We start from the raw sequence: 15660 nt of genomic DNA on the forward strand, positions 1-15660 counted from the left end.
TGCCAATTTGTAAAATAGCAAATGTGACCCAAATATCCCAAAACAATATTGGGCCTTTGTGGGCAAACATGCGATGCTCCAGGAAAGGTGTAATCTGGACCTAAAGTGGTCCGTGTGGTTAATGGTGAATAGGCCCAAGCAGTACAAACCATATTCGGGCCACATTTGTCAGTCAAGTATAAGTCCGACTCTTTCTCTAATCATTGAATTTACACACGTTTAACATCAGTGTGTGTTAGGGCCTGTGAGAGTCAGTCGCTGCAGAGCTCTGTTTTGTCACCTGTGGGTCTCGACACTTAGCCTGCAGCAAATTGATTGATTGGATTGATTTGACTCGCTGGATCAATAGCAACCCACTGGCCGAGCCCAACGGGACCAGAAGACAAATCCGCCGCGGACTAATTAGTTTACTTTAATCTGCACGACAGAGTCAAGTCAATTGCAGGCAAACAACTCTGCTGCTTCAGATTCCGTTTTTATTTGTCACTTCCATAATCCACATACATGGGAGCAAAAGGCTGCACTCCACAGATCAGGGTGCAGGTCACATTTAACATTAATCACATTATTCGTGTAATATTAAAAACATTAAAAAAACTTTAACAGAGAGTAGCTTTAAAACTTAGAAGGCAGTCAGTGGACATTTGAAGTGCTGGGGCAATTTCTGCATATCACCCTTTGGTGTTGGAACCGGGGATGGAGGCCGCGTTTGTGTATTCAACAATGAGTGGTGGATTTTCTTCTTAAATTGAAGATTTCCGCTCACAGTTCCTCTGCAGACAAGATAAGATTGAAAGAATATCTCAGTGAATGTTTGCTTATCAAAGGGCAGTCTGAGTTTGCTTCAGTGTAATACCACCATGCCGACATGTGGAGGGACGGTGTGAGGCCCTCGGATAGGTGACAAGCTATCGGCCGCCCACACGTCACGTCAAAGGTCGCTCCTCTCACTCGTGCTGCTCAAACCTCTGGAGACACACAGGCACTGAATTTCACACCCTGAAGGTGGTTTTCCGAAGCAGCACGTCATTGTTTGCAAAAGAGGAACTAGAGGATAAAAGTGAATTAACTTCCTTCTCCTGTGTCTGACGGCCTAATGGCTAATTTACTTACTGTTGGCAGTCAGAGTCCTGAGCAGTTTTTACCTTAGTAAAGTAATTAAGTAATTTACCTTTTGTTCACACCAATCACCCCCACCCCCCATGCTAAGACCTGTCTGTGTTCTATATATACAAATATGTTGTGGTGTCATCGGGCTCATTCCCTCTTCATTCATAGTATTTCTATATATTTCAAGTAATCAGAATTAGAATCAGAATGTAGGTTTTCCACATACAAGGAATTTGCTTTAGTGTTTGGTGAATGACATATATATGAAACAGGAAAAATAGGGGGAAAGATAAAGCAAAATAAGTTTTTCAAGGAGAAAGATAAAGATGGGAACCCGAAGAACAAAAACAATCATTGAAAAACTAAATACATAAAAAGTTTAAAGAACAGATTGTGCAGACGAATAGGGACATGTGATTCTGAAGGGTGTAAAAAAATTGATACTCACAATCAATAGTGCAATATGAGAGGAACTCTGCCTCAATATAATTAAGGGATTGGCACATTTTAGAACTAGAGTTTTTATGCATCCTGTATCCTTTAGGATTTACAAAAACATATCATCTCCTAACACAGTCCACTCTGATGGTTGCTGCTACAGGTGAAGTCACCATGTCATTTGAAACAATGTGAAATCAGGTTGTTAAAAGAGGAAATAAAAACAAGGGTGCGCATCCAGCAGGCCAGTTTGTTAGTTTGTCTTATTTTCTAATATACAGATTTCCATGAGACTTGGTGGAAGGATGTGGGTCTGGAAGAACCCAATAAATGTTGATGTGGATTGAGATTGAGGGGCGGATGCAGGATTATTATTTTTAGTTTTTATTTCTTTTACATTATTCCCAGAGAATAATTTCTGCATCTTGATGAAAAAAATCAGGCACATTTGGAGAGTTGAGATATGAGATGCGTGAGATGTGGTGCAGCTTGATTGGATATAAGGGGGCTGTTGGGTCTGGGTGAGGTATGTGCTCTACAGAGTGCCATAGTTATTGATATTATAAAAGATAGAATACAGCATTTTGCTCAGTTTCATAAACCTGCAGAGAAGGTCAAACAAATGTAGGAGTGGTCTTTGAGGAACAATGACAGTAAATGAATCGTTAATGGCCACTTCCTGATTAACTTAAACGTGCTGTTTCTATGTTGCAACAAATTGGCCTATTTGGCTCCTAATTTGGAGCTAATGCACTTAAATTCAGCAAACATGATGGTAAGTGAAGTCTCATTAAGTCGTCTTTTATAATATAGTAATGCATTAATCCCTCCTCTGTGTAAGGGCCACAGTTAAATGCCTTTCCACTCTTGTCTAATGCTCAGGGTGTAATGAAGACCTAAAACACTGCAACAGAAAGAACATCCCATATTTTTCTTAAATAACATAGTGTAAAGTAAATAAAGTGTGTTGTGAAAAGAGGGATGAACACGCGAGAGTTCAAACTGTGCAACCTTTCTTAATGCACGCAAGGGTTGCAAACACTTAGCTGATCCCTTGTACATGTGTGACAATGGCTGCATTACAGTGGAAGTGGGTCTACTAAGGATTCATATGCACAGGGCACAGCTTTTTGTTCTACACCACTGATTGTTACTGAATTAAACTTCAGTGAGACAGAAACACTTAGGAAGAAAAGTTGCAGACTATGAACTCTTTCTAACCCTCAGAAGCAAACTGCAGAGAATACATTACTGCCTGCACAGGCACCACAGAGCTGCTGTGTTGGGACAGGGAGAGACAGGTGGCTGTGAATAATCATCAGGCATGAAGTGACAGCTTCCAATATGGTTGATACTCGAAGATGAGGAAGAGGAGGAGGCTGACGACAGTCATACACACGGCCTCAAGAAAACAGACAATAGCTGAGTCATTATCCCTCTCACAAGATTCTCCATCAGAGAATCAGCACATGGTGTCATAACATTAAATTTCTAACATGAATTTCATATGTGGTCATATGAAGCAGCAATTTACACATTTTCACTGGCGTGTCTGGGATAGATCTGTGATATTAGGCTCCCAATCCATGGTTTAGAAGTGATAAATCTAAATCACTGGCAGATTATATTACCGCTCGTATGAGGGCTGATCAAAGAGATCTATGTTGCACGTCCTCAGTCCTGAGATTATAAAAGCAATGGAAAGCATTAGTCCACCCAGTGGAGCTTGTCTGCAGGGGCTTTATTGCAACATCCACCATCAGGTTGCTGAAAGAGCTGGGAACCCAGTCCTGTGCCAGGTCGTAAAAGAAACATCAGGGACTGCAGAACTCTGGAGCCAATGACTCTGGATCAGGAGGAATAAGACCCCAGCTGGGGCCCAAGATGTTAGGGACCCCCAGGTCTGGTCAGCCTGCGGGGGGCCTGCCTTAGCAGAGGGTGTCTAGTGATTAAAAGGCCGGAACTGATGATACGTCCCCAGCATCTGCTGGTGGTCGGCAAATTATCATCAAACTAGTGCGGGAGACTTTACAAAGTTCCAGGGATATTCACCATCTTGCCCTTTGTTTAAAAATGACATATTTCAAACCTTGCTATCATTACAAATTTAAGTGAGTGAGGAGATGCCTTTTCCAAGATACAGCCAACACCTTAGTTTAGCTTTGCTGCCAAAAGTATTGGGACAGTCCAACCTTTATACTTTTGTTATTGTTATCCATTCTGGAAGCTATAGCTGCAGGGGTTTGCTCCCACTCAGCTGCGAGAGCATGAGGGAGGTCGAGCACCAGCTGAGCTTCAATTTCATCCCAAAATGTCTTTATAGCTTCATCCCGGAGGGAAGTGTCATGTTGAAAAGAGTCTCCCATAAACTGTTAGGGCAAAGTTAGAATGAATCTATTGCGTATATGTATGTGTAATCGCTGCAGTGTAGCAATAACTGCGGTGATAAATATGATGGAAAGGGCTGGAACATTAATATCTTTGAAAGTGAACGAGCCAAACTACGAAAAAATATTTTTCTGCATATGTGGGGCCTGAAAATTTGAATGACCAACATTTCACCTATGAAACAATAGTGGTGGGGAGTGGTGATGCGGGAGACACACCTTTATAAGTAGGGGTCCCATAAAAAGGGACTAAGGGACTAAATGTTCCACTATACATTTCAGGTAACAACTATTGATATAGATTTTGTGTAGTTGTAACAATAAATATTACAAATATTGGATGTTGTCGGCTGTATAATAGGCATTCTTGCATATATTGGCCAATGCTGTAATATTTTGATTTATATTAGTTGAAAACTTCAGGGGCCCAAAGCATAAAATACAGTCCCATATCAAAAGGACGCAAAAGAGAGTTACCAGAAAACACTCAAAGAGTTAGTTCACACAATCACAATTTATATTTTAAACTCAATTTTATTTGTATAGCGCCAAATCATAATATACATTATCTCAAGGCACTTTACATAGTGAGGTCGAGACCTTAAGACATTCTAGAGAAACTGTTTTGAAATGAACAGCATGGCAATGTGTCTTTCCAGAAACAGCGTTTGTGTAACTCTGAAAGTTTGGTAGAAAATAGTTTCAGTGAAAACAGTTAACAATGAAGTTTGGGGCGGCAGAAATCGACAGATCTTACAAACCTGTCTGAATAAAACCAACGTCACTACATTCACCAGAGGTAAGTTGGTAAAACAAAAATTGTTTGTTTTTAAATTGTATGTTTAAAACGAGTCAAAAGCCATTACTGATATGTCTGATTTTCGTGATGGATCATGAAGCATATACAACCTAAAGGACTCTCAAGACATCCTACTTCTGCCCTCTGTTGGTTGTTTGATGAATTACTGAGGAGAAATAAAAACACCACACACAGTAATGTTACTTAAATGTTTTTTTTTTTTATTCACCTCTTCTTTCAAATGTAGCATAGACAAAAGATGCACCCTGTACACATCATCGTCAGACACCGTTCGATCTCATTCCTCTCGTCGACTTGTCAGAAACCATGGGAAACGTTTACCATCAGACCAGCTTGTTCAGTATTGGAGGTGGGTACAGCATAACATTTAGTGCATTTATTGCATCGTAAAGCAGACATATAAATGATAGTAGTGCAATTATACCCCATCATAACTGAGGAGATATCTTGATAGTCTCAGCTAGTGTCTAGACTTTGTATTGCATACAGAATTTAGGCAAGTGAAACACAAATAGGAAATGATACTTGTAAAAAATTGTGCTTTGGACGTCCAAAGAAGAATTCGCCTTTTTGTAGAAATTTCCTGCGATAAAGATTAAGCAGACAGGAGGAGCTGATATTTATCATTTTTGTTGTCGTTTCGATTTTTAATCCTATAAGAAGGTACTGTGCTCTCTATGCTTCGTCGAGAAGAAGTTATGTAGCTCAAACCTGGTCCTTTAGAAATGAATGTGGGTGTCAGTGGAAGCGTTCGGTACGGTGGTCCTAAATAACTGCAGTGCATCATTCTCAAAACAGAGGAAAAATACATATAAACAACATGCTCTCTGAGGCGCTGCATAAAGATTAGTGACTAAAACCCTTCTACTTCCTGTCGGCATTTGTTGTTTCTGTGCAATTTGATAATAATATTAATAATAATAATAATAATAATATCTGCATATTGAATATACACTATGTACAGTTAAGCTGTGATAATGGGTGATTGGTTATGTTATGTTAAAAAGTGAATGCGAGCATGGTCCTAAAAAGCCCTTCTGATGAAACAGGAATACAATATGTCATGCACATACTTTGTATCATTTACATGTGTGGTATGTTGTTAGCCGAGCTCTATAGTTGTACATGGTGAAAGCAGATGCAGTTGGGATGCGTTTATTTTGGTGAGCAGCGTGAAACATGAAATGGAGGCAAAGATGCTTAAATAAATGTTAAAGAGATTATCGATGGCTTTGCAAAGTTTGGCAAAACTTAAATTGACTCATGATTGGAAATTGTACATGTTCCTTATATGTGTTTATGTATCTTTTAATGTTTCTCTTGCAGTTTGTTTGCATATAAGACCTCTAATAATGACATAAATATACCACCAGAGGGCGCTCGCCATGTACTTATAAGCCTGCAGTACTGTTTGTGCCAAAAGACAATTAAATTATTTATCAGTCTTGTGAGGAGTTAACTCTTTCAGTGTGTCGATGTGTGTCAATAGCTGTTCGCACAGTTTCATTGTGGAGGGTGAAATGCAGTGGTGGGATGTAATAAAGTACATTTACTTAGTTACTGTACTTAAGTACATTTTTCAAGTGTCTTTACTTTTACTGCATTACATACATCCGCACATATCCCTACTCTCTACTCCACTAAATGTTTACAATGCACTGCCTTACACGGTCACATTGTTTTTTTATATTTTAAAGTAATCAATAGCAAGAGTAGAATTGGTCCACTGATCCAATCAGAACGGGCAGGTAACATTAGACCCCGCCTCCTGCTGCAGTAGCATCACTTGTGAAGAAACACCGCCGAGACTCAGCCACAATGATATAGTAGACTGTTGCATAAAAGAATAAGCCACACTCGGCAAGTTACTTTTAATACTGTAATTGTATTTTAAAAGCAAGTTCTTACTTTTACTTAGAGTAGATATAAATATAAACCAATGTAGAACTTTTACTTTGACTTGAGTCCATTTTTGTCTATTTATTTGTACTTCTACCTCAGTATTATGTTAAAGTACTTCCCTCACCACAGTGTGGATGTGTCACAGGTACATCTTTGCCACTGAGCAATTCAATTGTAAAGATCTCCAACTATACCATTAAAAGAGAAAAGAGGAGTTTATGGTCCATCCACTGTTCGACCTACCACTACACCACTGAGTAGAAGTGTAATGTAAATTATATCACATCTGATATGGTATCAACAACAAATAACGACAAACTCTTTGGAACTCTTTCTGTAAATTATCTCTATGAGGTGTTTTCCAGTCCACTTAGAAAACTGAAGATCAACATAACATAACATGATGAGTTTTAACAGTGAAGTTACTCAGGACAGAGCAGTAGTCCTGCTTTAAATCTTTCGGTTTGACTTCAAAACTGAAAAACACGACCTGAAAATCTGACATGTGATATATCTCTTCTCTTCTGGAGTAATTCACACATGTGCTAAATATGAGTGAATCCCTTGATATCTGTTTATGTAACAACTTATATTTCTGAGTGGATCAAAATGTACCAGAAAGAAGAAATAATACTCTACGTACTGTACGATCAGTTTAATGTGATTGGATTAAATCCCATTTGAAGCTTTATGTGACTTTGGAATTATTATTTTTTGCTACATATTTAATTGGATTTTCATTTTACTTGATCTACTGTATGATTTCCCCCCAACCATAAACCACAGTTATTGTAAATAATCCTTTCTAAGCCATTCATACATTCACAGCTGTGACAAAAGATGCACGGACCCACTGTCGATGTGCATCTCTGTGCTTGTCGTGCGTGGGTTTGCATCACTGTTGTGTACAGACATGTTATCAGCTACTGACAGCTCAGATATTTAGATAGTGGTATACATGGTAACTGTAAACAAATTCAATCAATAAAGAGAATCATTTTAAAAGGCTACTGGAAAACAATGAGAGACGTGATTATAAAGGAGGAGACTGACAGAAACAACTGTGCCTTAGAGGAAACTATTGGTAAAACTGGAGTGACAGCTCACAGAGAACTTAAGAGATGGAAGACACACAGAACTGGATTTCTGTAACTCTCTGCTCTCTTTGGTCAGAGAGGGAAGTCAGGTTGTTCCACAAACCCGGGGAACCCTAAGTTGTTAAACTGCATGTTTGTGTTGTGTGTTTTACTGACAGCTCTGCTGTGCTACAGTAACATTTGCTAACATACTCTGACTTCACAGGTGTGCAGTTTGTCTACAGTGTGAGCTGAATCAGCCGATCTGTGTCTGAGACGGCCTCCTCTGGGCGTCTAAACACGGATGGGCTAGCTCAGGATGTGACATCCGATGTGAAAGTAGGGAATCAGGAACAAGGTCGATGTCAGGGTGAGACGGGGAGTGAGGGGTGGGGGAGGTGGTGTGCAGGGGCTGCACTGCTGTACTGGTTTGTATCACCAGTACGCGTGCAGCAGTAGAAAGCGGCCCTGAGTTGTCACATGGCAGTGGGAGCAGGGAGCTCTTGCTGAGGGGGCAGCAGTGAGGCGGAGGCTCCTTCGGCACCGGTCAGATCTTCTCCTCCTCCTCCTCCTCCTCCTCCTCTCCCTGTTCTTGTGACTACTCTTCCTCCAGATAGCCAACCTTCTGCTCTCTCCCTCTCCAGGGACTCTGCTCCTGTTCTTTTCTTTGCCGTACAGGTGTGGCCAGAGAAGGTGGTAGCTGGATTTGGAGAGGTGAGGGCAGCTGCTGCCCCCTGGTGGCGCCCTGGTCCCTGTGCTCTATGACGTCCTAGTCTTGACTCCCAGCCGACAGCACAGGCTGCTCTCGCAGAGGAACAGGAGGCACGATTAATTAGAGAAAACATTACCAGTACCAGAACCCAGCAGAAAAAGAAAAAAAGAAAAGCAGATTTCTTCTCACCTCATTTTGTCAGTGGTAGTGATCATTCTATCAACTCTTGAGTCTCAGAGAACTAGAGTATGGACACAGGAGGAAGAAAATGTGTAAATAATAATGCAGCCAAAATGTTAAAGGAGCATTAGTTGAATATCCATCTTACCTGTTGGCTGGAGTTAGCTGAGGGAGGGGTGATCACACTTTGGTCCAGGAGGGGGTTAACAGGGGCGGAACAGGGGAGATGCGTAGCCCGCCAGTAAATTTCCAAATACTCTGCGAGGTGTTCACAAGCATCTTCCAGTTGATTCTCATCCAGGATGACATCGAACATCTCCTGATTAGTCAAAGGAATGAACATGAGAGATAAGAAAGAGAGGTTACACCACTCTGTGTCCTTAAAAGATCCCTGTTGAATTCCAGCATTTTAAATAGAGTGAAGTGTAAAGAATGACATACAGGCGGGCACTGAGCGAGCTTGTCCCCTGCCATCATCTGAACGTTGAGGTGTTTGCTTTGTGACTTCCCTCGAGATTTGATCAGCCTCTGAAGAACCTGTGGGATGAGACAAAGAGAGCCGAGCAGTTAAAAACGATTAAAGACTGAAGGTTATCATACACAATTTCATTCCCCTCATTATTAGTTTCTTCTTTTATTCAATCCTATAGAGTGAGAGCATCATGGTTTATCATTTCGATCAGAACACGGATATCTCACTTTTAATGTGGAGATTTAAAGCTCGATTCAGCCTGTAAGGAGGTGCAAAGTATAGAACCAAGCCATTATGAGTAATAAAATATGGTATATGTTTGTTTGTCTGTGAGTTAGCAGCATTCCATGAATATTACTGAATAGATTACCACAAAACTTGGTGGAAGGATGCGGTGTGGGTAGGGGAAGGAATTTCATGCAGATACCGATCAGGGGGGCAAATCCAGAACAAGAGATAGGGCTTTTTTTTATTTGTCAGAAAATAATGTATGAATCTTAATGAAAAAACTAATATGTAGACATATTTAGGGGACTGACATCTATGAGTGTGATCAATATTGTGCAGCTGGTTTGGATTTAAAGAAACTGTTGAGCCTCAGTGGAGGTATGCATTCTACTGAGTACCATTCTAGTTAAGCATTCAATTAATGAAATGTCAAAAAAGGTAAATCACATTTTCTTGATCACATACTTTTTTCTCTAAAGTGATTATGTTTCAATGGTGGAAGGTCAAAGGTCTCCCTGTGACCTTTGACCTTCCACCATTGAAACATAATCACTTTATCTGAAAATCTTAGTCCGAGTTACAACTGAACAAAAGTTGAAGACATTCCCTGGAGGCATTCTCGACACATCGCGTTCACAGGAATGGGACGGACGGTCAACCAGAAAACATAATGCCTCTGGCCACTGGCTTTCTCCTGCGCGGGGGCATTCAAATATTTGACTTTTTCCACTTGACTAAACAACCAAAATGATAAAGCAGATGTCAAAATTTGATCCTCCCACTCTTTTGCCTCTGAATTCAATAATAATGAACAACCATATCGACGAAAACGTTGAATGACTGTCTTAGTGGGGTTGATGTGTATTGTGCTCTACTTTAGGCGAGGACACTTTGACGTAGACGACGATGGGAGCCAGAGAAGTCTTGAGAAGCTGCGCTGGGTGGTTGATGGTGTCTGCATCCAGGACGACCAGCTGCAGAGACTTGGCCAGCTCAAAGATCCTCTCTATCTCACTCTGGACCTCCGCTGTGAACACACCAAAGAAAGAGACACGTTCAGCTGAGCAACATCACCGAGTTTATCACAGAGGCGTCTATTCTTAGCAGGTATTCATCTTTATTTAGGAAAAAAGGATCAAAGACTCACCGAGACTGGAGCGTGTGTTGGATCTCTCCATTATGGCCTTCTTGTTCAGCACCGATCGCTTCGCCAGTGACAAATCAGCAGTCACCCGTGTAATAGAGATCCTAAAGACGAAGCGTCGTATCACATCACATCCACAACTGTTCCATTTCAAAGGAGGAGATGAACTTGTTCTAAAAATAAATCATTGTGTGTCCTATCGACCATGAGAATGTGATAGGCAGAATCCGCACGAGCAGCCCTGTGGCTCATGTTGCAGAGTTACTGTACACTGAGCTGTACACTGAGCAACACACACAGCATTACCCACCTGCCATCGAATCGGTGCTTCAGGAAGTCAAACAGGGCTTTCTGCATCATGTCCGTCACCTGGGTGAAACATAGGAGAATGAGGAGACACTTAGCCCTACATTGATGGACGACACGTCTCCACTTCCTCCAACTATCCAGACATGAAGTCAAAGTATTAACGCCGCCATCTTGCGCATTTGGACCAGGACCATCTGTGCAGTAGAGATCAGAGGATGGAGCCGAGGTCCCGCCCGATACATGCACAGTCTCAATTATAATGTTTCACAGCATTTTTACATCTTGAAATAACTAATTCAAATCAAACTTATATTCAAACCTACCACGTGAATATACATCAGAACTGTACTTATGTTAGAACATAAGAAATAACTAAATTGAGAGAAACCATCTAAACATGTACTTTGACTTTTATTTTGGTCCGTGTCCCATCCATTGACATGGAGAAGGTGGGAGTCACCTATCACCTATGATACAGCCAGCCACTAGATGGCGATCAAGACACTTTGGCTTCACTTTTGGGGAGCAGTCATGTTTACAAGTCTATGATATAAACATTTAATGAATGTTTTTTTTAAACACATTACACAATTTCAGCTCAGGAACTTGTCCTCTGAAGACATATTTTATTGAATAGCACTGGATAACCTTCTCTGCCTTCTTACCCACAGCTGCCAAATACATAATGATTTATATATTTACTATATGTTTGCTTTTTACCAGGCTTAGCACAAACTTTTGGATGGCTCACAGTTATCTTATCAATGTTTACATACTGCTAATAAATATGAAAGGCAGAGAAAGAGCTGCCTTGACTTTCGAGTGCTTCACAGAACTACTGTAGATTGTGAAATTTATATTATCTCTTTTAAAAGAGCGACCGGGGCCAAAATGCCCCCAAAGTAGTGGCACCAGAACCTTTTTTCACATTAAGCACAGTATAACAGGGCAAAGTATATATTAAATACTTCCATTTTCAACGTTGGCATCTTACGAACAGACAGCAATGAGCACCATCATGGATGACACGGATACAGTTGGAGTGCATGTGTTTGCTTATGTATGTTTGCATGTGCACTGTGAGGGTGAAGCGAATCAGTCTATTTTCAAACAGTCCTGAAAAATGGATGGCCTTCGCAGTAGGGTATGAAGCGCACAGTGGTGTTGCTCCTCCACCGTGCAACAGAGAGAAACAGAGCGAGGGGGAAGAGAGTGAGGAAGAGTGAGAGAATATATTCAAGAACAATAGAGAGCGACTGAGAGCAAAAAAATGAACGAGAGACAAAGAAGAGGGGGAGAGAATGTGAGGGAAAGAGAGAGGGAGGCAGGCTGGTTCGCCACAGGAGCATCCCCAAAGCACATCACCAGAGTGATACATGAATATTTCACACACACACACACACACACACACACACACACACACACACACACACACACACACACACACACACACACACACACACACACACACACACACACACACACACACACACACACACACACACACACACACACACACACACACACACACACACACAGCTTGGCACGCAGCCTGCACAGTCACAGAGGAGAGAGTGAGGCAGAGAGAGAAAATGTTGAAGACATTCTGTTCAATTACACGCCTCACATTTCAACATGTTCATTTCAAGATTCATTGGAAACAGACATCGTCCAAGATGAATCGAGTTCAAGTGCAATGTGCTTTTATACACTTTATCCTATATGCGTCACATATATAACGGGGCAGACTCGCAGTTCTCTATCACTCAAAGATTCCTGTTGTGTGTGTGTGTGATATAACTTCATCAGGATCTGAATGTGGTGTTTAGTATCAGTGTTAATGGGATAATGGCGGCCAGAGTGGGGTGTGGGGGACAACTCCCCTGCAGGAGTGAACTGTGTGCTCATTATATGGACGTGCACAGTAAAAGTGTCTGAATCCTGCCTGTCTACTGCAGACAGTAAAATATTTATGGATGCTTTAACCGCCACCAACGCAGCATTGATTGTAGGATCCTCACCCGTACAGACATATTCTAATCTGCACATGCAGCACTCTCTCTCCTAAGGGATGGGGGATGTTTGAGAGGGGATGGCAGAATTGAGAGGTTGTCAGGGGGGATGATTTTTGGGACATTTTGGTTTAAAGGTTGAGTGTGTGGAATTAAGTGACATCTAGTGGTGAAGTTGCTCATCTCACCTCATATCCTTTCAGTGAAGGGCCCACCAGCACCACTGGCCGCATAGAAGGAACCACATCATATGGAGGTAGCTGCTCAGTCTGCACAGACCACAAACAGACAGGGTATGTTGAAGTGAACTGACAGTAAAGTGGCAGTTCAAAGAATGGCTACTAGTCACTCGCCATGTGCCGAGCCATTAGTGTGGAACTTTCCTTGACAGTGTTCTTAGAAATATTGTGAAAATGTAAAGTGATGCACAGAGGAGGAGGCACACTGAGCCAAAACGCACCTGTTTCTGCTTCTGTTTGGCTTCAGAATAAACAGAACAAACATTAGGCAAGAGGGAGAAAAGCTAATAAGATGCTGTGGCAATAAATCATTGCTTCAGCAGAAAATATCTGAGTTTTGAGGTCCAACAAAAGTGCATTAACAGAGAAAACATGCATGTCATGCCGTGCTGAGAAACTATACGTTTGTATTGTGGACCTGCACAAGATAGAATTGTAGGATTGTAAACGTAGGATCTTAATTCAATGGTTTCTCACCCAAGCTTTTGTTTTCTGTTGCAGGCAGAGTGCTGATGGGATGTTTCACAACACATTTCTTTCTAAAGGGAGCAGTTTTGCCCAGGAATAGTCCCTGTATGTAAATCTAACCCAGTGAGAGCATGCAGTCCCAGTGGAGGCAGAGCAGACAGACACAGCAGCAGGACTCCTCCAGTCTCACTCATACCTGCAGATGGCGGGGTGGACCTCCAGCCTCCGGATGAAGCGTTACCTCCTTTCCTGTGGAGAAACATAATGCAAAGCTTCATTATGCGCAAATCCCCTCAGGAGGCAATTTAGAGAGGAGGATTTGGAAAACAGAGCAACACATGAGCAAGAACTTGTTATGTACCAAAAAAAAAAAAGTTTTCAAAGAGTGTGCTCGACAGAAAGCTTGAAGAATTAGGCCAACAGAGACACAGTCTCTGATCTCTCAGAGCGGTGTGACCTCTGACCTTGCTGCTGCTTTCTGCTCATGTTTTATCCTCATGGCTTCGAGTTTGACTGGACTCGGGATGAAAGTGATGTCTGCCCCTTCCTTCACCAGCCGACCGATCCACCAATCATTGTTGTATTTCTGCAAGACAGCGAAACACATCTTGTGCAACAAACATGACATGGATCACAGTCTACATATGAGAGGGCCAGTGACAATGATGTCTTGTTTCTGCAGACCGCTCACCTCTTTTATGTGCAGAAAGTCTTTGCTTTCAAAGTTGATAGCAGCACCTTGGACTGGACAGTCTTCATCAAGGGCTCCACAGTAACTCACATTGGCTTTCACTGCGAATGCTACTGGTTTAGACTGTTGAAAGGCAAAATATATGAATGTGATACGTAAGAATCATTATGTTGCACAGGGCTCCTCAGCAACTGAAGGTGAATTTAAGAGCAAGCTTTGATCTTTGACCCCTGCACTCTCACCTTGGCTCTCTCCAGCTGCAACTGAGCCTGGCGCTCGGCTTCACGCCGAGACGCCTCCTGGTCCTCCTCCAGGGACAGGTCGGAATCAGAGGGTCGACTAGTGTAGGAATCGGCTGAACCCTGGAGGAAAGGAGGAGAGGAGGGTCAAAACCAGATGAATCCACATCAATACAGTACAGTCAATTCAACACCTTGTAACAATTGTTCAGTATAACTCACGATACAGAAACTGCAAATGGCGTCGATGGAGCTCCAAACAAATCACCTGCTACATCTCCCTCTGTGTCCCCCATGCCGTTCTCCTCATTCAACCTCCCTCTAAACCTGCCTTTCCTTTCCTGAAGTCATGTGACCCCGTCTGCAAGTTACAGCAGCTTTCCAAAGCAGCCCTCTCAGGGGAACGTGTGCGTGAGCACTGCAACAACACCAACAACCAGAGGAGTCCTGGTGTCTATTCATCCACTCAACCGGCCCAGAGTCTTCAAGGAGAATAAACTGAGATGTAAAAAACTATTGATAATACAAGATGCTACTGCAAAATCAAGCTTTCAACCAGCTTCAATAACATCCAGATTGGTCTGTATCAACAAATAATGTGGTACAATATTAATTACAGGCTACATTTTGAGTTCAAAGTTTGTAAATCCGAATTTAAAAAGGTAAATGTATTTTTTTGAAATTGAAAACATTTTCAAAACCAGCCTCAGAGTTTCAATCGCCCAGACATCAGCCGACTTTTGTGAGAGAGACCATTTTTTAAATATTATTGTTTATGATAGAGTAAAACTTTGAAGTTTGTTGCAATCATCTGGTGTCAAAGCACAATTATCCTTAATTAGATACTTTTTTTTACCTCAGTGGGCATATCTTTTTAAAGCTGGGACATTATAAAATGTTGAAAGTAAGAAGTAAGTAAATAAGAAAACACAAACAGTATTTTCCAAAATTCAGTTCCAAATCACAAAAATAGCATCACATACAAATTCAATTAGAAAAAACCAAAACAATTGCAAAAGATTTGCAAAAACGAGAACATCGATGTTCTAAAAAAAACAAATAAAGCTCTTTTTGGAAACACATCAAAACTGTGATGGAAAATAATCAAAAAACGAATTGAATCCCAATTACAGTCACCACTCAACATCTTTACATTAACAATAACTTCACATGTGGCACATTTAAAATCACATGCAAAGTGTTTGATGGTCATTCGCACGTAAACTTCACCAG

The 15660-nt window shown here is 41.4% G+C and overlaps 1 protein-coding gene across 1 annotated transcript in view; it reads right to left on the bottom strand.

Annotated features, from left to right (window-relative positions):
* Positions 1–4931: 4931 nt before the first annotated feature.
* Positions 4932–15660, bottom strand: part of cacnb3b (calcium channel, voltage-dependent, beta 3b) — a 23395-nt gene continuing 12666 nt past the window's right edge. Inside the window, exons 2-14 of the mRNA XM_034590844.1 lie at positions 14431–14550; positions 14189–14311; positions 13962–14083; positions 13694–13746; positions 13251–13270; positions 12979–13059; positions 10780–10838; positions 10473–10573; positions 10201–10352; positions 9067–9162; positions 8774–8944; positions 8635–8686; positions 4932–8532 (exon numbers count right to left, since the gene is read on the bottom strand). Coding sequence (XP_034446735.1) covers positions 8657–8686; positions 8774–8944; positions 9067–9162; positions 10201–10352; positions 10473–10573; positions 10780–10838; positions 12979–13059; positions 13251–13270; positions 13694–13746; positions 13962–14083; positions 14189–14311; positions 14431–14550 — 1128 coding nt within the window. The 3' untranslated portion in view covers positions 4932–8532; positions 8635–8656. The remainder of the gene's footprint in view (positions 8533–8634; positions 8687–8773; positions 8945–9066; positions 9163–10200; positions 10353–10472; positions 10574–10779; positions 10839–12978; positions 13060–13250; positions 13271–13693; positions 13747–13961; positions 14084–14188; positions 14312–14430; positions 14551–15660) is intronic.

This window comes from Hippoglossus hippoglossus, chromosome 7 (assembly GCF_009819705.1).
Source record: "Hippoglossus hippoglossus isolate fHipHip1 chromosome 7, fHipHip1.pri, whole genome shotgun sequence".
Taxonomy (NCBI): Eukaryota; Metazoa; Chordata; class Actinopteri; order Pleuronectiformes; family Pleuronectidae; genus Hippoglossus; species Hippoglossus hippoglossus.